Source organism: Girardinichthys multiradiatus, chromosome 4 (genome assembly GCF_021462225.1).
Source record: "Girardinichthys multiradiatus isolate DD_20200921_A chromosome 4, DD_fGirMul_XY1, whole genome shotgun sequence".
NCBI classification, from domain to species: Eukaryota; Metazoa; Chordata; class Actinopteri; order Cyprinodontiformes; family Goodeidae; genus Girardinichthys; species Girardinichthys multiradiatus.
This window is the reverse complement of record NC_061797.1, coordinates 26,841,671-26,867,344: the sequence shown is the minus strand read 5'-3', so window position 1 is coordinate 26,867,344 and position 25,674 is coordinate 26,841,671. Positions and strand designations below refer to the sequence as shown.

General features: G+C 38.8%; 1 protein-coding gene across 7 annotated transcripts in view; it reads left to right on the top strand.

Annotated features, from left to right (window-relative positions):
- The first annotated feature begins 6,787 nt into the window (after window positions 1-6,787).
- The window catches only part of mrvi1 (murine retrovirus integration site 1 homolog), a 38,174-nt gene continuing 19,287 nt past the window's right edge, over window positions 6,788-25,674 (top strand). Inside the window, exons 1-3 of one of the 7 annotated variants that reach the window (XM_047362932.1) lie at window positions 6,788-7,431; window positions 8,397-8,550; window positions 13,526-13,554. In XM_047362932.1, the coding sequence (XP_047218888.1) occupies window positions 6,862-7,431; window positions 8,397-8,550; window positions 13,526-13,554 (753 nt within the window). In that variant the 5' untranslated portion in view covers window positions 6,788-6,861. Of the gene's footprint in view, window positions 7,432-8,396; window positions 8,551-13,271; window positions 13,298-13,525; window positions 13,555-17,065; window positions 17,330-17,846; window positions 17,866-25,674 lie in introns of those variants that run through there. The other 6 variants (XM_047362931.1, XM_047362929.1, XM_047362935.1 and 3 more) reach the window with 6 other exon arrangements.

Sequence of the window (25,674 nt, the reverse complement as noted above, 5' to 3'; positions counted from 1 at the left end):
ATATCTATCGTTTGAATAAAGCTTCTCATCTATAGGGCAAAAAAATGCATGTAATGGATTTAGTTTAGTTATTTGTGGATTATTTTTTTTAAATAAATATTTTATATATATATATATAAACTAGAGATGCCTTAATTACTGTTGATAACCATACACCACAATGTCCATTTCAATCTTTTAAAAATAAAGGATATAATTTATAGACGTTTTAAAAAAATACATTTTATTAATTAAGTATTACATTTAAAAGGTGCATGGAAATCCCTCAACAGAGGGAGAGGAGAAAAAAGCAGAATGTCAGTCAGCCATGATGGTGAGTGCTGCACTACACCAGCTTCTTTCTGTATGCAGAAGCACTCTTATGTTTCATTGTTTTAAGTTCCAGGGTCACACAGCTGTGGGACATGGGACGTGCTTCGGCACAGTAAAGACACAAAGGGATTTTCTGAACATGAGCTCCTTGACATCATGTTTAACACATGTGATACCAGCAACACAGGTAAACTGGCTGCATGGGTTTTCACCAAAACCTGCTGATATAAGGATGTAACTGCCTGTGACCTTCACCAATAATTTTCTTGCTTTCATCTCACCCTCAGGAGAAGTGTTGGCTTCCTGTATCATGCAGTATCTGCAAACCCTCACAGCTCACAGTGCAGAGGAGGACAGACTGGCTTCCCTACGACAGCTCCTGGATCCAGACCTTCAGGACCCACGTGTGAGCAGGGAGACTTTCCAATCCACTATGAGGTTGTGGATTGCCCAGTACAGTCAAGACAGGTGAGGAACCTATAAAAGCAGCTTTCATGTATATTTTTTAAGGCTTCATACCAAATATAATTATTTTATTCTTCAGCTCAGATATCATTTGTTTGTCTTGGCCAGACCACACTGAGGGGCCTGTAAATGGTAAGATTTGATGAATTTTAATATTTTAATCAAATGGAAAATCCCTAATTTGGTGTACCTAATAAGATGGGATTTGCCATTTTCTGAAATCAACGCAGCTCCCCCAGAGGGCCTCCATTGTCCATGGTTAGTATTTTCCCTCTTGCTGTCACTATATGTGTTTATCTCATGTCTTCAGTCTTTCGTGATATTTTAGCAATATTATTTTTGTATGACTTTAGTGAAAGAGAGGACCTGTCTGGTACAGTGGCTGATCTGAAGCGAGCTCGTCACCAGCTGAGCGAGCAGAACAGCAGCCTGTTGAAGATGCTGGCTCAGTGTGAGGATGAAAACCTGCAGCTCAGTCTGGAGATCACAGAGCTGCAGACCAAGCTGCTCAGGTGAGGAAAAATATAAATTATTCTTATATAACCATATTTTAAATCTTTTTCCTTTAAGTTAATTATGAGAAAAACAAAATATGATGTTATCTGCAAAAAGAATGCACATTCTGATCAGTAAGGAGAGCAGAACAAAGACAAAGTGAAACATGCATCAAGAAAGTATCTCACATTAGTTGAAGCCAGAAATCTACATAGACAGTGTAAAAATACAAATAGCCAGGTTCTTCACTGTGTAACTTTAAACCAGAGTAAAGTTTTAACAAAATTATTTCTATATTCTTAATGCCAAAATTAAGCTTTAGGGGATTTCTTCAGACTTTTTCCAAATTCAAAAGCTTACACTAAGATTACAATGACTCAGGTTAATGTTACAACATTGAAGGTACTTGGAGGCAAACCTGTGGGGGTATTTTAAGGCACACTTCAAACCCACTGTTTCTTTGTGTGACATCATGGAAAAATCAAAAGAAGTCATCCAAAATGATCATTGTATGTGTAAGGGAGAGTAAGGGGGATGCTTGCTAGCATTAGAACACCATCCCCATTGTGAAATAATGGTGTGGCAGCATCATGATGTGGGGGTGTTTTGCTGCAGAATGGACTGGTGCACTTCACAAAACAGATGATATCATGAGGACAAAACATTATAAGGAAATATTGCAGCAACATCTCAGTTGGCATAAATGGGTCTCCTAGGTGGACAATGACCTTAAGCATAACACCAAGTCAGTTACAAATGGGGTTAAGGACAACAAACCCAATGTTCTGGATTGGCCACCGCAAAGCCCCGATCTGTATCCTATAAAAAACTTGTGTGCAGAGCTAAAAAGGTGTGTTCTGACACCAGTTCTGGCCGGAAGAATGAGCAAACATTGTAGCAAACTGTGAGAAACCTGTGGAGGATACCCAAACAATTTGACCCAAGTAATGCTGTTTAAAAGGGAATTCTACCAAATATTAAGGAAACGTAAATTTTTTTGTCATTTACCAAATAGAAATAATTCTGGTTATTTTAAATTTAAAAAACAGGAAAAAAAAAGTAGAATTTAATGAAAGATTCACTGTCTTTTCACACACTGTATGTAAATATCTGGTTTCAACTGGAGGTGCTAGAAGTTGCAGGTAATAATCAGGGTAAGAAGCTGGCTTTACAGAGCTATACATTTTTTTTTAATAAAAGCATATGTAAGCATTAACTACCAAGAAATTAATCCAAATTTATTAAAATTAATAAATATAAAGTTGAACTGTTTCAAATAGTCACAGAATTATACAGCACTTGGAGAACGTGTAATCAGACGTCACTTCAAATTTAAGACTTACATGATTTGTCCAGGTATTACAGAATTTTGTTTTGTTCTCATTAAAAAAATTACATTTATTAATGTTCTTTGGTCTTTGACTTTAGATATTATTTATTCATTTTTAAGTCTCCATATCCAAAATATTAATTTAATTAATTAAAACTACAACTGTGGAACCAAACTGAACAAGAGTTCAGAGGAACAGTAAAAGGGGAGTAAAGCAAGAGAAGCAGCACTGAAAAAGGCACACGTTTTTTTTTTTTTTTGTACATTGGCTGAGAAGAGATAGAATCAGAGAAGGCTGCAACATAAACAAATAAGGAAAGGAAGAAGTCACAGAACATGATAGGATCACCAAAAATAGGCAGGAAGAGATTGCAATAACATGGCATATAGATGGAACCAACAATCACTCAAAACACAAGGAGGGCATTCGCAGAATAAATATGAAAGACTCAAATAATAACAAATGGAAGGCCTGTTCATGGATTCATGTGTTGTACAAGGAAGCCTTTGAAAAATTACATCGACTCCACTTTTATAAGCAGCAGAGTGTGATGCAGAGCAGAGGTCTTCAAGATGGAGGAGGGTAATTTATCTTTACTGGAGCATGAGCTTCACTTGGCTATTTATTTATGTCCATCTATCCATCATCTGTACCTTCATATTAATGCAGGGTTACAGGTGAACTGATGAATGTCTTCAGCAGTCATCAGGCGAGAGGCAGGGTTGACCCTGGACAGGTCGCTAGTCCATCACAAGGCAACACAGAACCAGCAACTATTGGCAATTTACAATAACCAAATAATCTAACAGTCATGTTTGTGGGCTGCTGGAGGAAGTCGGGGTACCCAGAAATAACAATTTCAGTTGAGTTCAGTCACATTTATTTTCTTATTTATTCTCATTCAGTAATGATAATAAAAAAAAGTAATGTCAAGACACTTATGTATAAAAAAACGAGACAGGTTCTATTCAAATCCAGAAACATTCCTGTTTCTATTTCTTGTGACAGACAAATCCTAATCAAACACATCTATTTTATAATTAATTTAAGGCTGATATTAATCTACATCAGAATGGAGTTGTGCATTGTTAGTACTACAAATTAATAAATATAAAAATGTTTTTATAATTACATATAACCGAAGAAGAGATACCATTATATTTTTGATATTTTGCCAGTTTGGATATGAAAAGAAGTTGTTTGCAATGTGCTAACTGCTTTGTTAACCTGTCATTTTATTTGCGTTTGTTTGTTTTCTGTGTGTGCAGTGCTCAGAGATCATCCTTGAAAGCTCGATCTGTGACAGAAGAGCTGGAAGAAACTCGTCAGACACTAAAAGAGGTTCAGGAAACAGCCAGTCTTAACCAGAGAAGCTTCACCCAACTGGTACATCCAACACAGAGCAGTCTAACTTACATTTATTGTATCTGGGCATAATTTTTATGCAAAAAAAAACATTTTCAGACCAATGCGACTGAACGCTTGAGGGTTCACATTAGAGTGCTTGAAGACAAGGTAATATAAGCTTTAACTATAAGTTTTTGTGTGTTCAAATGAATAAAAATGCTGATTTTTGTTTACACAGAATGAAAAACTTACCATTGAAATGGTATGCGCGGAAGAGACTGTCAACAAATTGAAGAGGGTTAACACTGAGTTAAGGGTGAGTTCAGATCTGTGTGTTTTTTCTCAGTGGTTAGAGTTTTAAATAACTTCATGTGTATATTTACAGGCTGAACATGAAGAAATCCTGACCCTGATGATGCTGAAAGACAAAGAAATAACAAAGGTCTGACTGTTGTTCAAATTTAACGAAGTTCAGAGTTTTATTTTGTGCTTTTTATGCTATGTTTAAATGTGGCTGTTTAGAAAAACATCCTTATGGACAAGATTAAGAACTTTCATGTGGAAAATCACAAAATGGTGGAGGTATGTTGATCAAAACAAAGTAAGAAAGGACAAAATCAGACCTGTTAGGGAAACACGGTTTTAGCTGTGAGTATTATGTGTAGCATATTTACTGTGTTCTGGTGTTTCAGAGTCTGCAGTCAGAGCTGAGGAGATTACATGAACATTCACATCAGCAACTCCTGAGGTAAGAAAGATCACTATGGTAAGTGTCCTTCTTTCAAAGCACAGCTGGTAATTACTAATAACTCTCTTATTAACCAAATGAGCCCAAAGTTGAAAGGTACTTTACTGCTACGTGAGTAAACTGTTAAATGTAAAAAAAAAAAAAAGAAAAAGACAGAAGCAGATCCTAAGAGTTTCTGACTGTAGAAGAACTGGATTCTACAATAAATCAAAAGTTTCTTTAGGTCTCCTTTTTCTCTGTCTGCTTTCATCCCTGGAGGACGATTTATTTTATTTTAGTTAAGATCCTGTCTTTTAATTTTTTTTGGATTAATATTATTTTTCTCTTGTTTGTAAGATTCATCTTGGCTTTTTGTGTCTTTTGCTTATTGTACTGTATATTTTAAATATTTGCCTTAGTTGTTGTTGTAATCACTGTAACTGTGTACTATCTTTAGTTTTGCTTCATTCGTCTTCCTGTTTTCATTAGCACTTAATAAAGTGTGAAGGCAGCAGTGTCGCTGCTCCTCTGCTTTATTAGCCTGTCTGCTTTCTGTGTCCTGCTGCCAGCTCACCAGATCCAACTGCTCTGCAGACCTCTGTTTGTGTTTGAGCTTCAGTTTTCTGTCCTTGTGTTTCAGCTGTGCGGACCAGTGCTTGAATTACTCCTAACTTCTGGCATTTTACCTCCTACATTTTTAGTTTTCCAAACACATCCGCTCACCATAACAATTCTTATGCATCTGATATTTTGTAAAAGGGCAAGCAAACACAGTCAAAATAAATTATAGATTTAAATTTATGTAAAATTGTTTCTTATGAAAAGCATGACCTGGCTTGAAGTGATGAGTTGGAGCAGGATATCTCTTAAAATTGGCATATGCAGGATTCATTCGTTTAAAAAAAACAACAAATAAAACAATTAAATATTAGTTGTGATTGTCTCACAGTTTTTTGCTGTGTTGTGATCTTGAATAAGCTCCAGTTTTTGTATAACTGATGAATGTTTCAGCGGTTACAATTTTGTATCAACTTTATCAAGTTTAAGGAAGATTTGCACTTTTTAGAAAACAAATAGATGAGTCTAAAATTTGTTATCAAGCAAACAATAGAATGAGGAAATTCTATACTGAAGGTTTGACAGTAAAAAGGCCTAAAAGAAACAGTAATATTTAAATTGCAGAGAAACCAGTCCGAGTGGTCTTCAGTAAAAGTGATGTTACAAAAAAGAAACCTGACTGTATCACTGTGGATGAAGCTCGGATTTAGCTGCTTCACATGATCTTTTTAAAACACATCGTCACATTTATTGCCCTAAGCAGATGATTTATAGGAGCTTGCTAATTTGTTTATGAACAGCATAAATACTTAAGGAGTGGTGACTGTGCTGAATTCTGACAGGTTTGACAGACACTGTGTCCCCCCTCAGAGTATTCACAGTTTAAATCCTCCAAACCAGCGCTCTTTGCAGAGTGAGATGCAGGACATGCAGCAGGTTGGTATTCTCACAGCGCAGATCGTCTCCCTCATGTAGATCCATCTCATTCGTATCTTTGTCTGAAGGAGCTTTACACAGTTCAAGGTGACAGCAGCGTCCCAGTTGTCCGCTCACACAGTGGAGATATTCAGTGCATCCTTCACAGGATCAAGAGCGACGAAATATCTGAGCATCTGCACAGCAAATGTCCTGAGAAGGTGAGAGAGGGGGGGGGGGGCTGTTGAGCAGAAGTTTGAGACTTTATGTACATGTGTAAATTTTACATGTAGTGTCCTCCCTTTTGCAGGACAGGCCCTTTCCTTTTCGTCAGCAGCAACAGGCAGCACTGAGACAGCAGCTTCCAAAAGAGTATGTGAGTTTTTACCTCTTTCTCCTGTTATGGTAACAGAACGGATCAAGCCCATGTTAGTCTGAGAAGCTTAGCTTATAAAAGTGGTATCCTGTTTTGACAGTGCATTTATGAGGATCTCCATTACCCGTCCCACAAGAGTTACTGTCTAGGATAAGTGTAGTTTTAATGCCATGAGTTTACAAGGTAATAGTGTGTAAAATAGATGTTTATAGAGCTGTGGTGGTGGTTTCAGGCACCACAGGTCTGTGTGGGAGGAGAAAGGAGAGAAAGACAAGAAGAAGCAGAGAGCCTGGGAGAAGGAGCAAAAGCAAAGCCAGACTGGGAGTCAGAGTCAGATGCAGGAGGCTAAGACAGTGGGTAAGGTGAAAGGGGAAGAGGCAGCAAACTGCAGAGAACAAGCTAAGGTGTTACAGGAGCACCTTAAAACACAAGCAAAGCTCCTGCACACGGAAGATGTCATCAGTGACATGAAAAAGAAGGTCTGTCACCTGCAGGCCTCTCTGAAATCAGGACAGGACTTTGCTGATCAAAAACACACAAGTCAAGTTCCTCACTTTCATACGGGACACGAGAAAGAGAGACAGGAAGCAGGCACAACTGTGGACAAGGTGGTGAGGGACCAAGCAGATGTAGCCGTGGTTGCCGAGCCTGAGAAGATCTCAGCATCAGAGCCAAAACAAACTGAGCAGCAGTCAACTGCAGGTGGACTCCTGGTGACACTTAAGAGGATTGAAGCAATGGTTAGCAGCGCCCTCGGGACGGCTGAGCTGGTGAGACAAAGCGAGCGGAGGGTGAGCCAGGTGAGAGAAAAGATGGAGAGCATCACTCAGAAGGTGGAGAAAACTTTGGGCCGAGCAGCCAACACTGATGAGCTGCTGAAGATCAGTGAGGAACGTCCATCACAGGTCTGTCATCCTGAGAAATTTGGTAATATTTCACATGGCAGGAACAAGGTTATTTACATTTTAATTCACCTAAAATCCATACAAACTTGTTATAATAGAAACATTTCACCAAGTAATAAATATATTTTAATTACATTCAGCATAAGTTTCAGCATATGGTGTCTAAAATAACCTAGACAGGGATTAAATGTATCAAATTAAACCCCTTGAAGTGTTATTTAAGTTTGGGTGGTTTAAGAAATGTAGCATATTATTTGGCATGACAGTAAACCCCACTGATGAGAGGCCTGCAAAGCCTTTTTTCTCCAGTCACATCCATTGCTTTACAAAAATATTAAAACCCCTTAAAGTCTTCAAACCTTTCACATTTTGTCTCATTAAAACTCCAAAAACTGTGTTTTGATTTTATGTACAGCATGAGGAAAATGTAATGTTTTTTTTTTTACTGCAAAAAAAAGGAATCTGAAAAGCATAGTGTCTACTTGACTTCAGACCCCAAAACAAAATCTAATGCAACCAGTTTCCTTTTGTTGTTTAAGGTCTTCACAAAACCTATAAAACTTTAGAACATGTGTGTTTATTCAGCTTTTCATTTCAAGTAAAAGCTTTTGACAGTTTGCAACAAAAATTTAATGTTTTTTAATTGTTGAAAATTAATCTCAAAATAAAAAGTAGTGATTTGAAATGCTCATTTTCTTATTAACTACACTGAAACGCAGTGGAAGGATTTGGCTGGCATGTTGCAGTATATACAAACATTACAGTTAGGGAGACATTTTCACCATCAACATTAACCTTTGACATGTTTTGTTTAAACCATTTCTTCATTGTTTGGAGTTTTCCATGGAGGCCACCTGTAAGATTCCCTTTGATCACTTGTTCACATCTATAGATTATGTTTCTCATGCTGTATTGTTACCTTAGCAATCTTGTATAAAATCTAATGTGTCTGTGCTTTCTGGTAGTCCCCAGGTCTCGATCTCGGTTCAGCTCATCCTGAAACAGGCACAATACCCTTCCTAGATGACGTTGGACCTGAGCAAAACGCCAGTACAGAACTTCCTGCTTCATCTCCTGTTTTCCCACAAGTAACAGAGCCTCCACAGCTGCCCATGAATGGTATGGTGACTGCATCACAGAAATACGTTGATGGTGTTATCATGGTAATGGGGTACACAGTACAACAGATGTAGTAAAGCTAGTTCCTTTTCTAGTGGTAATCCCAGAGGATTTCTGAAAATAGACTGTGCTGATATTTACATTTCATACAACAGCTGGTACAGAGGAGGCAGAGTGTGTGCAATCTGGGGCCTCTGGGACGATTGAGAGGGATCAGAATGAGTATTTTATGCAGAATTGATGAGACACAATTATTTTTAGCTATATGCATTTGTGGAGTTATTGAAGAAGTAATTTATTTTACAGGAATTGTATTCAGTGTTTTCATTACATATTGTATTCTATTAAAACTCATTTGTTTTTAAGATCTTATCTTATTGAAAATCTTAGGCTTTAATAGATAGGAAATGTTACAACAGATAATGCTCATTTTGTCTCTCAGCCATTTTTTGCTTACACAGTTTTGGTTAGTTTGTTCCCAACATTTCTGGATACAGAAATTTGCCTCTACCAAAAGACATTTTGTTAGCAACATTAGTTGATTTGCTCCAGCCTTGGGGGTGCTTTGACAGATACTGATTTAAAGTAATTTTCTGTAATCTACCATTTTCTACTGCAAAATAATATTTTTTTTCCTTTAATGAATATCTACAAGCAGGAGGTCAGTCAGGGTCACTACCGTTTGATCAGGGGTCATTATCTCACATTTTTCGTAATGGCTAATTGGCCCAAATGGTAATCAGAATAAAAATCAGTGCAATCAAGGTGGAATATAAAATCTTTTAAAATAAAATACTCTTAATTGAAAGTGCACATGAGATTTGACAGTTTATTTATTATTTATCTATGAAAAAAATAAACAGTCGCTGACATGAGTTTCAGATGGTTTATGGATATAAAAGTGAAGTAGGTTGGGACAAACGAATGGATACAAAACGTGGCATAAATTAGAGGTTAAAATCAAACTGGAAACGTTGAAAAAATAAAGACATCCATCTCAAAAAAGTGTAGACTGAAGTAGAGGGGACCAATGTTGTTTTATGTTTCTTTAGGAACAAATCTGCAGGCAGTTAAAAAAATCCTTTATCATATCTTTGAAATCCAGGTTGTATTTACAAAACCTTTACAAAAGTGTTGTTTTTTCAAACTAATTTAAGCTATCTTTAGCTCATGTACTGTGTGAACATGATCATTTTGATATATTTCTTATTACTTTGCCCATTAGTAATTAAGAAGCAATACTTGGTTTTTTTTGCTAAAAGAAAAGTAATTTTCATTGTATCTCTTTAAAAGTCATGTTCAATAATTCCCTTTTCTTGCCTAAAAACTGTTGTGATAGCAAACACGGCAACGACATAAATTAGATGATTGGTGATGGACAGATTGTTTATGTTGCTGTTAACCAGTGGGAGGTCTCGGGGTGGTAAAACTATACTTGACAGGCCATAGTCGTCTCAGTGTCTGTTTTTTATGATTATTTTACAGCTTTCTATCTAAAGACAACATTGTGTTGTGCCAGGTTGACGTTACCTTGTTTTTGGTTAGCAAATGAAGCTGCATTGATCCAAATAGCAGTGGGATGATGAACAGTAAAGACTGTTGCTTCATTAGGATGACATGTTTAATTGTAGAGCTCTACTAATGTAAGATTACTGTGATGGTGACTGTAAAGATGCAAAATTGTTTTGTTCATATTATTAATTAATTTATTTGCAAGTATAAACACCATGAGATTGTCTAGCCATCATGCTGTTTAGGAAGGAGACAGATGTGGTGTCCCAGAGATAAATGTGCTTTGTTGCAAAATGTATAAATCAATTGTTACATTTGGAGGAATAATAGCAGGAAGTTTACAAGGTAGAGAACAACACCCCAACAGTGAAGTAAGTATGGGGTGGCAGCATTATGTTGTGAGGGTCCAGTGCTGCAGGAAGAACCAGATTTAAATTCTAAAGCAATATTCAATTCAATTCAGTTTTATTTATATATACAGTGCCAATTCACAACACGTCATCTCAAGGCACTTGACAAAGGGTTTGTAATGGTACAGGGTTGTTGGGGAGGTTAGAATAAACTACTGAGTGTTACAGTTTGGCCATTTTAGAATGGGCTATGTGTAGGGGTACTAAGTAAAATAATAAACTGATAAGGTTTGTCCATCTAGAGTCCACTGATGGTCATTGTTATACTAAAAGCCATAAGGATTGGGGGTACCTCTCTCTGTCAGACTGATTATAACCATTGGAAAGTAGAGGGGGTCACACAGGTAGCAGAAATGGAGGGTGGTTTTGCACCTCAACCATAACTGAGCCGGTTTAGGCTAAACCTGACTCCCCCTTACTCCATCCAACAGGGAGGGAGGAAGGTGGAGGTAAAAATAATTGGTGAGTGTTGTTGCCTGTTTATTGTGTGAAAGGTGGGTAATTTTAAAATGGGCTAAGTCAATTCAATCGAATCATACAGATTTCAAGTCAGGTTCATACATTCCAATTAATCCTAACTATCGAACAGTGCAGTCAGATTCAGTTATTTATTCAAACTGTTTAAAAAGTTTTTCTATCTAAGGAAACCCAGCAGATTGCATCCAGTCAGTGACTTGCAGCATTCACTCCTCCTGGATGAGCATGTAGAGACAGTGGACAGTCACTGGCGTTGACTTTGCAGCAATCCCTCATACTGAGCATGCATGTAGCGACAGTGGAGAGGAAAAACTCCCTTTTAACAGGAAGAAGCCTCCAGCTGAACCAGGCTCAGTGTGAGCGGCCATCTGCCACGACCGACTGGGGGTTTGAGAGAACAGAGCAGAGACACAAAAAGAACAGAGAAGATCCAGGAGTACTTTCTTTAGTGGTTTCATCTAAGAAGAAAAAACAGATAAACTCTGAACCAGTTTTCAAGTTTAGAGTATGAGAGAGAGCACATACAGTTAAAATCTCAGTCAGTAGCTATGTCTAGGAGACAAACAGGGTTAAACACTAAAAGACAGGGCCAAGTCTATCATCAGTAGAAGGTGAGCATTAAATTGTTGGCAGCAGAAGCTTGGACGATGCCCCCCTCCAGGAAGGTGTCACAGGTAGGCTCAGAGTTTATTTGCTTAGGTATCTTTCTCTTCTAGATGAAACCACTAAAGGAGTTACAACCATTGCTGTTTTACTTTTCTTTCCCATAGAAAGTACTCCTGGATCAGTGCTTCTGTGTTCTTTTTGTGTCTCTGCTCTGTTCTCTCAAACCCCCAGTCGGTTGTGGCAGATGGCCACTCACACTGAGCCTGGTTCTGGTGGAGATTTATTTCTGCTAAAAGGGAGTTCTTCCTCTCCACTGTCGCTACATGCATGCTCAGTATGAGGGATCACTGCAAAGTCAACGCCAGTGACTGTCCACTGTCTCTACATGCTCATCCAGGAGGAGTGAATGCTGCAAGTCACTGACTCTATGCAATCTGCTGGGTTTCCTTAGATAGAAAAATCTTTTAACCAATTAGAATAATAAACTGAATCCGACTGTACTGTTTGATAGTTAGGATTAATTGGAATTTATGTACCTGACTTGAAAAATGTATGATTCGAGTGAATCGACTTTGTAATGTGCCTTGAGACATGTGTTGTGAATTTGGTTATGGTTTTGTGTTTTCACCTTTTCCTTGTTTATTTATGTCTTTCTGTCTTTGCCATATTCTGTGTTCATTGACATTTGTTAGGTGTTGCTTTATTAGTTCTTTGTTTTGTGCTTAGGTCTTAAATTTATTTCCTTCTGTTCTGCTCCACTCATGTTGTTTAGTCTCCTCCTCTCGGCTTCTCTGGTTTCTCTGTCTTAGTGGTTTCTAATTTCCTCTGATCAGCTCATCTGGTGTCTTTGTCTATTTCCGGCCTTATCTCTAGTATTTAAGCCCTTGACTACTCATTACTCACCACTGGATTCTTCCGTTCTTATGTCTGTTGTTCCCCGTCGTGTTTCCAGCATCTCCATCATATTCATTGTCTTGTTCCTGTCTTATGGTCCTGTAAGTGTTTGCCTTTTGATATCACTAAATATCTTTAAACTCTGGTATTGTCTGCATTTGGGTCCGGTTTCAAACCAAACATTACATGGCAATTAACTATTAACTTGTCTTTGATCAACGGCCTTCTGTGTGTGTCGACTTTGTAACGTGCCTTGAGACAACATGTGTTGTGAATTGGCGCTATATAAATAAAACTAAATTTAATTGAATTAAAGCTTAATTGACAACCTTAATATTGCGGAAGTATCTCTAGCCAAAATGGATATCATACATTTACAAAGCTGATGGTGCTATTGTACAGTCAAACGGATCTGTAGGGTAATACTGAATGGGCTTTCACTGCTTTACAATTAAAGAACATTAATTTGTTGTTTTATTAACCTAAGTTATGGTAAAATAACTTTGCAGAATAATAAACCTTGGCTTTAAGATCAATGTTACTGTTTAAAAGTGACCAAAGGTGATGCATAAAGTTAAACTATTGAACTAAATCTTAATTGTTTACTAAATCCTCATGAAAGAAATGTTGGAACTGAGAAAATATCAGGTCTCATGGTGCTGCTACTCACTCGTTCTTAGTCCCTCACTAGTTACCACATTACAAGGCTTCTCCTGGGAGCCCCTGAAGCAGACGACAGGAGCTCTCAACCAGTGGATCAAGCACCTCATGTGCTTCAGATGGTTGCCAGGTTATTGTTGCCCCTAGCTATAGAGGTGGGCTGGGTGGCACACTTCCTGAAGCAAGAGGTACAGTAGTTTTACCAATCAGAATAAACCCCACGCTGCGAGGATCAGCCCCACTGGGAAGACAATTGCATTTATTTCTGCCATCCTTATTGCTTTCCTCTTTATGCCACAGTGACACACATTTTTCAGTCTTTTTTCCACTGTCCCTTGACATTTGCATTGCACATCCTTAGCTGTTAAATGCAAATCAACTGTTTTCACTGTTTCTCTGTGCTCTGGCTCTAACAGGTGGCGCAGGACGAGGTAGCAGCTGGGAGGTAAGACCCGTTCTTCTAAAAGATGTTGTGTTATTTCATTATGCAGCGGCTGCTCAGTGTTGCTGTGCTTTTGGTGCTGCTTTAAATGAGAATGTTTATTTGTGGGACGTATACTTTATATGCCTCAGACATTTTCTGACACTTTGTGTCCTCAGGGAAGCTGTTACACAAGTAAACATTTAAAATGTTTCAAATGACATAAGATATTACAGTTTTATTTGAATGAGCAAATGTAAAGAAACTATATTAGTTTTTAAAAGGGGTTTGTTAACTTAGGAAAATTGTTTATATAGCCTTTAATGGTAGTGGATTATATTTTACGTTTGCAGTTTTATGTTTTGTTCATGACAAATGGCTCCAAAACATTTATCGACCAGTCAAAAATAAAAGTGATGTCATGAATTTACATATTATGCTTCATTTTGATTAAATTTGAACCATGTACTCTGCTAAAATAACAAACTGTTTGCATCATGAAGCGATTAAAGTATTGAATGTGTCAGTCAGTTCATCTTTTGTGATACTACACTACATACCAGGGCTTGTAGTTCTTTTGGACTTAACTTTCTGCGTTGGCAGTAACAAAAGAAAGCTTTGTTTTGTATTTGATGGTTTGTATACTATTGAATTTACATGTCGTGAAAATTATTGAATATTCTTGGTATGGATTAGAAACGGTTTTGCATATGAAACATTTAAAGTACCGGTATGTGTTTAGTTGTAGAAACTAATAAATGCTTGTTAACCAGTCAGTAATTTTCTATACCGCTTCTTCCATAGTTGTTCACGGGGAAGCTGGTGACTATCTCCAGCAGCCTATAGGTGGGAGGCGGGGTACACCCTGGACAGGTCGCCAATCTATCGCAGGGCAACACACAAACAACCATGCGCACACTCATTCACACACCTAAGGGCAATTTCAGAGTGACCAATTTGGACTGTGGGAGAAAGCCACACGGAGAGAACATGCAAACTCCAAGCAGAAAGACCCCCGGTCAGGAGTCGAACCCAGGACCTTCTTGCTGCAAGTTCTCAAAGTCTGTTTCGTTTAAGTAGTGTGAAATCTCACTCTGTAGTTAATGGTTATTGAACCATTACTTTGACATGACCTGGCAATGAGTTTCCCTTTGGACGTCTCTTCAAAGAAACAGAAACCTCACACCCAGTAGTTAATGGTTGACTACCTGGATCATTATTGGCTTGTTTCATAAGTAATCGATTATTAAGTAACCGTTGGCTACTTAGAAAAAATTATCTGTAATTCCATAGATAGGTTGTGGATAATTAGCAATTAGACCATGATCAATTTGTCATTAGTCCATGTGTAAAAAACACATTTTGATAGATCCTAGCTCTTAGTTTAAGCAAGTTTGTGATGGTGTGTTGTCTTCACATCCCACTTGCTCATACTTTAATAGTGAACCAACACTAAATTCAACTGTTTTGTGGGGCGGGAGAAAGCTTTTGCCCTATAATTTAGGTTTAGCATGTTAAGATTCATAGGTGTTAGGTTATGGTTTTGTGTTTTGACCTTTTCCTTGTTTATTTATGTCTTTCTGTCTTTGCCATATTCTGTTCATTGACATTTGTTAGGTGTTGCTTTATTAGTTCTTTGTTTTGTGCTTAGGTCTTAAATTTATTTCCTTCTGTTCTGCTCCACTCATGTTATTTAGTCTCCTCCTCTCGGTTTCTCTGCTTTTTCTCTCTGTATTAGCGGTTTCTAATTTCCTCTGATCAGCTCATCTGGTGTCTTTGTCTATTTCCAGACCTATCTGTTGTATTTAAGCCCTTGACTACTCATTACTCACCACTGGATTCTTCCGTTCTTATGCCTGTTGTTCCCCGTCGTGTTTCCTGCATCTCGATCATGTTCAGTGTCTAGTTCCTCTCTTATGGTCCTGTAAGTGTTTGCCTTTTGATATCACTAAATATCACTTGTCTTTGATCAACAACCTTCTGTGTGTGCTGGAGCATTTTTCAGCTGAATGGGAAGCAGTTGGAATGAGAGACAACTCCTCTAAGTCTGAAGGCTTTTTACACGAAAATAGGTGCATTACCTCTCTCCAGGTTAGGGGATGAGACTGTGTCTTAAGTGGAGGAGTTCATGTCTTATGATGGTAGGGTGAAGATTGAGACAGTGGTCAGGGTTTCATCTAAAGTCGGAGCCCTGCTCTGATCTGTTGTAATAAGAAAGGACTGAGATGAGAAGCAAACCCATTGATTCACCAATCATTTACGTTCCGACCCTCATCTTTGATCATGAGATATGGATAATCACTACAAATACGAGATCCTATGCATCCTATCAAAAGCTTCCTCTGTATGTTGGCTGAGTTGAGTCTGAGAGATAGGATGAAGAGTTTTTTCACAGTGGGGAGCTCATAGAGCTTCTGCTCCTTCATATTTTAAAATCCTACTTTGAGGAGACACCGGGACAGACCTAGGACTCAGTAGACTGGATTTTGGCCTGGCCAGGTGACTACATATCCCTTCCAGCTTTTAAGATTCCCCAAAATGAGCTGAAGAGTGTGAGTGGTCCAAATGTCAGTATTACACATACCATGTAGCTATCTGTAATGGAATCAGAAAAGTTTGAATATGGCACAGCGATGGTGCAGTGGTAGAGCGCCCAGCCCATGTATGGAGGGCCTTTGGCTCTCGACGCAGCTGTCCCCTGGTTCAAGTCCCAGTCATGGTGACCTGTGCTGCATGTCTTCCCTCTCTCTTCACCTCATTTCCTGTCTGCCTACTTTCAAACACAAAATGACAAAATAAAGGCCAGTATTGCCTCAAAATAAAGAAACGTTAGAAAAGGATTAAGGATAAAGGGATTGTAGACTAAATTACTTGAACAAAAGTAGTTGTTAGGTTAGATAATAGTGCACTGAAGTTATCAATCTGAATGTTTAAGTAAAACATCTCAAAGTAAATTTAAGTTTAATCATCCCTCTGAGTGAGAACATGTGGCTTTCTGGCACAAACTCTTTCTGTTGTGGGCAGTGTCCTTCAACCTGTCGTATTTAAGATAATCACGTGATGCTATTTCAACCCATCAAGTTGTCTTCCCCCAAACACGGTGTCTACTGTGTTGCTGTTTTCTCTGTGTACTCTGTGAACTTAAATCATAAACAATGCAGAAAAAAGAAGGAGTGCAAATGGTGGAGGGTTTGACAGAGCATATTACAAAATAGTTATGGAGTTTAAGAGCTTGGAAGTGGATTCCTTGTTATCAGAAAAGTAAACACAGATCAGTTGGGCACGGTCTTTGTTTCTGTCTCATACAGAAAAATACACCAAAAGTTTCCTTAAGCTCTAAAAAAATGAACACTTTCAAAAGATAAATTTTTAATTGTATTCTGGTCTTATTGAAGGAATAATTAGAGAACCAGATGCCTGAGATCACATAGTCACACATACACATACACTTCACAGCAGCTTAAAGAGGCACACTGAGCCCTTCTCCTTAAATGGTAAAAGCTCCCAGGAGTGAAAGAGAGGCTGCTGCTGCTGAAAAAAGCCAGGGAACGAAGGGGACGGGAGAAGGAAGGAGAAGCCCTGAGGACTGAGAGTTTTCTGGGGAAAACTCTGACAGTGACAGCTTGGTTGTGGGAAGTTGGTCTAAGTTGGAGAGATCAGCCAGAGTTGCAGCAGTGTAGCGGTGGACTCAGGTAACGTGCTTGCTCTCTGTGGACAGGTTCAGATGTTCAGCTGCTTGTTGCTGTGGAGTTTCAGTGGATGATTAGACTTTGCAACTGCTTCAAACGTCTGCATGAAGGTTTGTGGACAGCTCTCTGTTTGACTGCAGTGACTTCATGTAAAACTGCTTGCATGGCTAATGTGTAACTATGCATTTTGGAAGTCTGTTCAGTGAACTCTCCTCCCTCGACCTGACTTTACATCAGAGTTCCCATTGTATCTTTTATTTGTTCACACTTCCTCTGCCATGTTATCTCATTGTGCCTGTGTTTAAACCACTTCCTCTGCTGGCTCTGCACTCTGTGGTTCATACAACCAAATTTTAAACAAATCTGGCATGAAGGAGTTGGCTTATGTAACAAAGAAATGAAGGAGGGTGCTTGTCCTATCGCTTCTTTCTGTCTGACTTTTACAGTTTTGGTAGAAAATCAAGTCGTGTATTTTGTTGGAATATGAAGGACAACAGTTGGTTACAAGAGAATGTCTGAGCTCAGGATTACCTGTTCTGTTCTCATCCCCCACAGGAAATAATCTGAGTGATTCAATTACTCTGCAATATTTATCTCAGTGTCATGGTCTGTGGGAGCAACACTGCAGTGTGCAGCCTCCTGCAGAGTAGGTTGGCACCTTTGTTTATGTTGAATGCTTTTCAAGCAGTGCAATATTTCTTCAGAGTGTCTGACAGTGTTTTGTCAGAGAAGGATTCTTGAATCGGGAACTTTTACTCAGTGTAGTAATATTAAGCTGTGGTGAATTTTATTATTATGTACAGTCAGTCTCATAATCTACCAAAAATCAACATGATTAATGAGTTTCCCTTAAGGAATCGGCATTGAATATTAAAAGAAGAAACAAAAAAAGTAGTATAAGTAGTCAGAAGACACCCACCACGTGTCCAAATAAACATGGTAACAGTGCTGTGGCAGTCAGAGAATCGAACCAGTTCCTTTTGGTGAAAAAACACTAAGATGTGTCTATACATCATGAGGTATTTTTGTGAATTACAGCAAACCAACAACTTCTTGAATGAGGTCAGTGATTCAAACCTGACTGAAAATAAAACGTTGGTTGGCCCGAACCCGTTTAGTTCTACAATATCTGCATCAAATCCAAATGGTGCTGACTAGTTGCTGCATTGAACGTAATCATAGCTCAATGATGATCATTGTATGTATACCACATCATTGTAATGACGTGAATATGCTTCCTATATTGCTATGAGGAAGACTGTCTCCACACACACTATGTGAAGTACTTTAAACAGCACTTTACAACTATTCAGGACGTCACATAAAAAAAAAAATACCTAGAAGCCGTAGCCATCGCTGACTGAGGTTTGTTCCTAATATAACTATTATAATTGGAATAATTATAATTATCTTTATAGTATAAAGGAATCATGAGCTGAGGAGGGGCCAACATGCCATTGCATTAGTGAGACAGATTTGCACATCACAAATACAGGGGTTGGACAATGACACTGAAACACCTGGTTTTAGACCAAAATAATTTATTAGTATGGTGTAGGGCCTCCTTTTGCGGCCAATACAGCGTCAATTTGTCTTGGGAATGACATATACAAGTCCTGCACAGTGGTCAGAGGGATTTTAAGCCATTCTTCTTGCAGGATAGTGGCCAGGTCACTACTTGATACTGGTGGAGGAAAACGTTTCCTGACTCGCTCCTCCAAAACACCACAAAGTGGCTCAATAATATTTAGATCTGGTGACTGTGCAGGCCATGGGAGATGTTCAACTTCACTTTCATGTTCATCAAACCAATCTTTCACCAGTCTTGCTGTGTGTATTGGTGCACCGCCTTCAGGATACAATGTTTGAACCATTGGATGCACATGGTCCTCAAGAATGGTTCGGTAGTCCTTGGCAGTGCCCATCTAGCACAAGTATTGGGCCTAGGGATTGCCATGATATGGCAGCCCAAACCATCACTGATCCACCCCCATGCTTCACTCTGGGCATGCAACAGTCTGGGTGGTACGCTTCTTTGGGGCTTCTCCACACCGTAATTCTCCCGGATGTGGGGAAAACAGTAAAGGTGGACTCATCAGAGAACAATACATGTTTCACATTGTCCACAGTCCAAGATTTGCGCTCCTTGCACCATTGAAACCAACGTTTGGCATTGGCATGAGTGACCAAAGGTTTGGCTATAGCAGCCCGGCCGTGTATATTGACCCTGTGGAGCTCCCGACGGACAGTTCTTGTGGAAACAGGAGAGTTGAGGTGCACATTTAATTCTGCCGAGATTTGGGCAGCCGTGGTTTTATGTTTTTTGGATACAATCCGGGTTAACACCCGAACATCCCTTTCAGACAGCTTCCTCTTGCGTCCACAGTTAATCCTGTTGAATGTGGTTCGTCCTTCTTGGTGGTATGCTGACATTACCCTGGATGCCGTGGCTCTTGATACATCACAAAGACTTGCTGTCTTGGTCACAGATGCGCCAGCAAGACGTGCACCAACAATTTGTCCTCTTTTGAACTCTGGTATGTCACCCATAATGTTGTGTGCATTTCAATATTTTGAGCAAAACTGTGCTCTTACCCTGCTAATTGAACCTTCACACTCTGCTCTTACTGGTGCAATGTGCAATCAATGAAGACTGGCTACCAGGCTGGTCCCATTTAGTCATGAAACCTCCCACACTAAAATGACAGGTGTATCAGTTTCATTGTCCAACACCTGTAGGTTGCACATATATTGAATGAAAATGCTTTCTATTCATAAATTCATGTTTACTTACAGATGGGGCCCTTATAACAATATGAGTGCAATCAATGGATCTGATTACATTCAGAAAGCGGCTCCTCGCTGCAAATGAGAGCCAGAGTTTAGGGAAACTTTATATATCTGAGCAACATACGGATGAGGCCGACCCATATGGCTGGCATGGCCTGGCTCAGGGATGACTGTTAAATACACGACCTGTCAGTCACCTCCCTCTGAAAACTTGAAAGGACCACAGCGTAGTGAGAGCTTGAACTGGCACTGGCAACACATAGTTTCTCCTGGGTCAGTACAATCTCTAAAAAACGGCTCCCTCCGGCTTCTTCCATTGGTGATGTCCTCCAGTGGTGCCAAAGCCTCCGTCATTCCACAATTACGCACAACTGTACGCAGCTACTGTACAGGTCCTTCTCAAAAAATTAGCATATTGTGATAAAGTTCATTATTTTCCATAATGTCATGATGAAAATGTAACCATCATATATTTTAGATTCATTGCACACTAACTGAAATATTTCAGGTCTTTTATTGTCTTAATACGGATGATTTTGGCATACATCTCATGAAAACCCAAAATTCCTATCTCACAAAATTAGCATATCATTAAAAGGGTCTCTAAACGAGCTATGAACCTAATCATCTGAATCAACGAGTTAACTCTAAACACCTGCAAAAGATTCCTGAGGCCTTTAAAACTCCCAGCCTGGTTCATCACTCAAAACCCCAATCATGGGTAAGACTGCCGACCTGACTGCTGTCCAGAAGGCCACTATTGACACCCTCAAGCAAGAGGGTAAGACACAGAAAGACATTTCTGAACAAATAGGCTGTTCCCAGAGTGCTGTATCAAGGCACCTCAGTGGGAAGTCTGTGGGAGGGAAAAAGTGTGGCAGAAAACGCTGCACAACGAGAAGAGGTGACCGGACCCTGAGGAAGATTGTGGAGAAGGGCCGATTCCAGACCTTGGGGGACCTGCGGAAGCAGTGGACTGAGTCTGGAGTAGAAACATCCAGAGCCACCGTGCACAGGCGTGTGCAGGAAATGGGCTACAGGTGCCGCATTCCCCAGTCCTGGGCTACAGAGAAGCAGCACTGGACTGTTGCTCAGTGGTCCAAAGTACTTTTTTCGGATGAAAGCAAATTCTGCATGTCATTCGGAAATCAAGGTGCCAGAGTCTGGAGGAAGACTGGGGAGAAGGAAATGCCAAAATGCCAGAAGTCCAGTGTCAAGTACCCACAGTCAGTGATGGTCTGGGGTGCCGTGTCAGCTGCTGGTGTTGGTCCACTGTGTTTTATCAAGGGCAGGGTCAATGCAGCTAGCTATCAGGAGATTTTGGAGCACTTCATGCTTCCATCTGCTGAAAAGCTTTATGGAGATGAAGATTTAATTTTTCAGCACGACCTGGCCCCTGCTCACAGTGCCAAAACCACTGGTAAATGGTTTACTGACCATGGTATCACTGTGCTCAATTGGCCTGCCAACTCTCCTGACCTGAACCCCATAGAGAATCTGTGGGATATTGTGAAGAGAACGTTGAGAGACTCAAGACCCAACACTCTGGATGAGCTAAAGGCTGCTATCGAAGCATCCTGGGCCTCCATAAGACCTCAGCAGTGCCACAGGCTGATTGCCTCCATGCCACGCCGCATTGAAGCAGTCATTTCTGCAAAAGGATTCCTGACCAAGTATTGAGTGCATAACTGTACATGATTATTTGAAGGTTGACGTTTGTTGTATTAAAAACACTTTTCTTTTATTGATCGGATGAAATATGCTAATTTTGTGAGATAGGAATTTTGGGTTTTCATGAGTTGTATGCCACAATCATCCGTATTAAGACAATAAAAGACCTGAAATATTTCAGTTAGTGTACAATGAATCTAAAATATATGAATGTTAAATTTTCATCATTACATTATAGAAAATAATGAACTTTATCACAATATGCAAATTTTTTGAGAAGGACCTGTATATATTGACATGTGTTAATGTCTACAGCTTGTCCACCTTAGGAATCATCACAACTGACTTGTTTTGAATGAATCTGTTGATTCGATATTTACATGCATTTTATGCTCCTCAGTGCACAGACCAATGAGCATTTACATCTACACATGACAAAAACAGAGGAAGTTTGACAGAATACTTCCGACTAAGGTTGTTTCCATAATTTTCTTAGATGTGTTACGTTATTGTATGAGGCTAAATGGGATTCGGTTTCATGCATGTTTGAACCATAAAAACCATTAAAAAAACTAAATGGGGTCATATTTCAACGTATTTAGTGGAGGTTTAGTTCTCTGTAGTTTATTATTGTCAATTGAAAAGGTTTGCGCGGCTGCCGCATATTTTCACGGCACCTCAAAAGTTTGCGTGGATTACCACACACTTTCACGCAACGTTCATTTTTGTACATGCCGAGTTGTCCATAAAACATTGTGCCGCAAGGGTTTTGTGCATACGCACACTTCATACATGGGGCCCTAGATCTCGATAGGTTGTATCCTCTTTTGATTCCGTGGGGCAACCCTCGTTGATGGATTCTGAGTATCCAAACTCAGCTCAGCTACTTAGAACAACATGCCTCAAGAGAAGGAGTCATCAGGAGGGACTGATCAGCAAATCCGAAGTATACTTGGGGTAATCTAAGAGCTACATCATATTTTCTTTTTAAAAGACACTCAGGGAGACTTCTCTAAAAATGCCAGTCTATCTCTCTAGCCAAAATAAGCATCTCATGACTGAGGCTGTTCCCACTTTCAACCATTTTAAGTATGTAATAATTTCATTGAACAAAAAACAGTTTCACATACAAGATTGGACACCATCAAAAATTGAAATTGAAAGGATACAGTTTATTATATATATTTTTTCAAAACTTCCTATCTTAGCAAAATATGATTATTCATTTAAGAATAACTTTGACATGTATTGACAAGCATTTTGACCATAATAACGTAGTGAGGTCATATTGTTCTCATATTTTGGCACTCTCGGACCACCATCTGAGGAAATAACAGTTTGTTTTAGCAAGATTTGGTTCTATTAGCCCATTTTGAAGGGACCTGGAGAAAAGCAGGTATTGTAGCCTAAAGTTTGAATCCAAGAATGGCAGGCATTGCAACATGAGCTCTGTTTCTGAGGTTGTTTAGTAAGGAATGTGTTAGTCTTGATGATTGAATGAAACACAAAGCAGCATTTTCATGTCATAAACACAAAAATAGGAAGTTTTTTATGGATTCCTTTGATTTCCTTCTTTTTAAAAGCTTGTCCACATATTTGTTATATCTTATAAAATACAATTTAAGTTGCTTGTAAAACAATAACAATTTGAAGCTTCATGAGGTTACACATAGAGCATCATTCTGTTACCAACATTTTAATTGTTACAGTTATGTAGAAATATTCAGCAAGTTTATTTTATATATTTAAAATGTCAGCATAGCTTTTATATCATTCAGTTCACCGTAATCTTCATATCGAGACATTTTAAAAGACACAGATTCAGTTTATATCCAGCTATGTGGAGTATAATTCAGTTCGGATTCATTAAACATACTCTGATTGATTCAAATACAATGCAAACAAAAGTCAGATTCAGAAAAAGAACACTGAGCAAGCCATTATAATCCTATTATATGGCAATAACTTCAAAGGTAATCTGTTTAAGGAAATCCAGTTATCAAAACTTGATTTTTTTTTGTTTAGAATAAAGGACAAGGCTTTTGAAAACATTAACATCTTTTATCTTGGTTGAGTGGTAAACAAAAACTACTAGGAACTGCATTAAATGCCTCTGCAAATGAGAAGCGATTTGTACTCCTGCATGACACTGTATTCATGTAGTCAGGAAATAACCCAGCAGCTCACTGGGAAACAGTTAAACAATCCATTTCCTCCCCAGTGACTCACAACCTCTCTGTTGCTTTATGTTCCCAGGCACTTGTCATGTCCGTGATGATATTAAGCAGCGTTGTAAAATCTGGACTTCACAGTATTTGAGGATGTGCTACACTTCTCATGTCTCACCTGTGAAACAGTAATTTGTTACTCACACCTGTTATGTTCATGCATATGCAACTCTTGCTGTTTTGGTGAATTTTAACTAGCCTGAAGCCCATTATCATCAGACCTCTTTAACCTCTGACACTGGTTTGTGCAGTGCTGCTTCAAAGGGTTAAAATGGTTCTGCATTTGGATTTGCATACATTTGCTGCTAAAAAGGGAACATCAGTGTGAGTTCAAACAAGGACAATACAATGGTTGCTCACATATTTTATTTTTTATAAATCAGGTGACGTTTGCCTTCAGTTTAGTGAGCCATGCAAAAAGGACTAACAAATATATCTATAACTCAGTAAACATTTATTTGTTTCACTGAATTCCTTAACAGTAATGTCACAAACTATTACCAATATGTTTGATGCATGCAAGACTAATCTATAAACAGATTAATGGTTTCTTCCTGTAATTAGATGCTATATGTTGGTTTTTATTTCCCTTCGAACTTTGTGAATATGTGAATCTTTTGTTAGTTTGCTGTCTTTTAATATTTCACACCTTTATTACAACTTTAACATTTACAGTTCTGACAAAGCCAGTGTTGATTAGTGTAAACTCCACAGAGATGATTGACAGTCTCAGAAATCTTCCACATGGCTTGCACTAATATTTTTATATAATCTTTCTACAAATCCTTCTGTTTGTTTTACTCTGTCCCCGAGGAGCCCATTGCCTCGGTAGGCCTGTGAGAGTCGAGTGCAGCTCAGTGTTATACCAACGAAGTGCATCCCTCTGAGTGTTTGTAATCAGCACCGTGACTGCCCAACAAAAACTGCAGTGTGGGAATAAAAACAGACGGAAAAAACTATTTATTTATTAGATATTTTGATCACTTATGCTGCAGAGCAGATGACTCGTATTCAGATGTATATCCTGGAAGTAGTTGTTAGGGTTTTAGTTGAACTTCTGTCTTATTCTTCATAACAAAACCTTGCAGACTTCCAGTTACATTTCTGGCTTATATTTGTCTAAGTTTGTCTTGTATATTTTATTTGATTCCTCAGAGGTTGTGGTGATGTAGTGTCATGTCCACCTGCACATGAATAATGTCACATGCACTCCCAGAATTTGCATGCATCCTCCTGTACATGGACATAAGAACGGGATTTTCAAACTTTCTGAAATGAATCAAAGTTATAGTTTGCCACCTGTAGACGGCATGTTGTTTGCCTATTTTGTTGAAAATTGTTCATTAAACCAGACAAAAAAATCTACCCTTTCAAAAATAAGCTACCATGCATAAATGCAGCTAGTGGCATCACATAAGGTAACTGATCAGAGTTCTTTTCAGTAAGTCCACTAATGTTCTTCTTGCTTTATTTGCTTGTATTATTGTTAAATTCCTTCTTCAAATGTGTTCACTCGTTTATCTGCTGGACTCAGCAATGTTTCCTGCAAAACATCTCCATCTATCAAAGGGGAAAAATGATCGTCAGGCATCCAGACATAATGAGCCCAGTCCTACCAGTTAGCCCCACCATGCACCTGCATTGTCATCATCCCAGTCAACACCACCAGGGAGCCATAAGAAATAAATAAATATAAATTACCACGAAACAGCTGCCAGAAAGAGAGAAGTTGTATTTAGAAATTAAAGTATGCATGTAGTGCCACT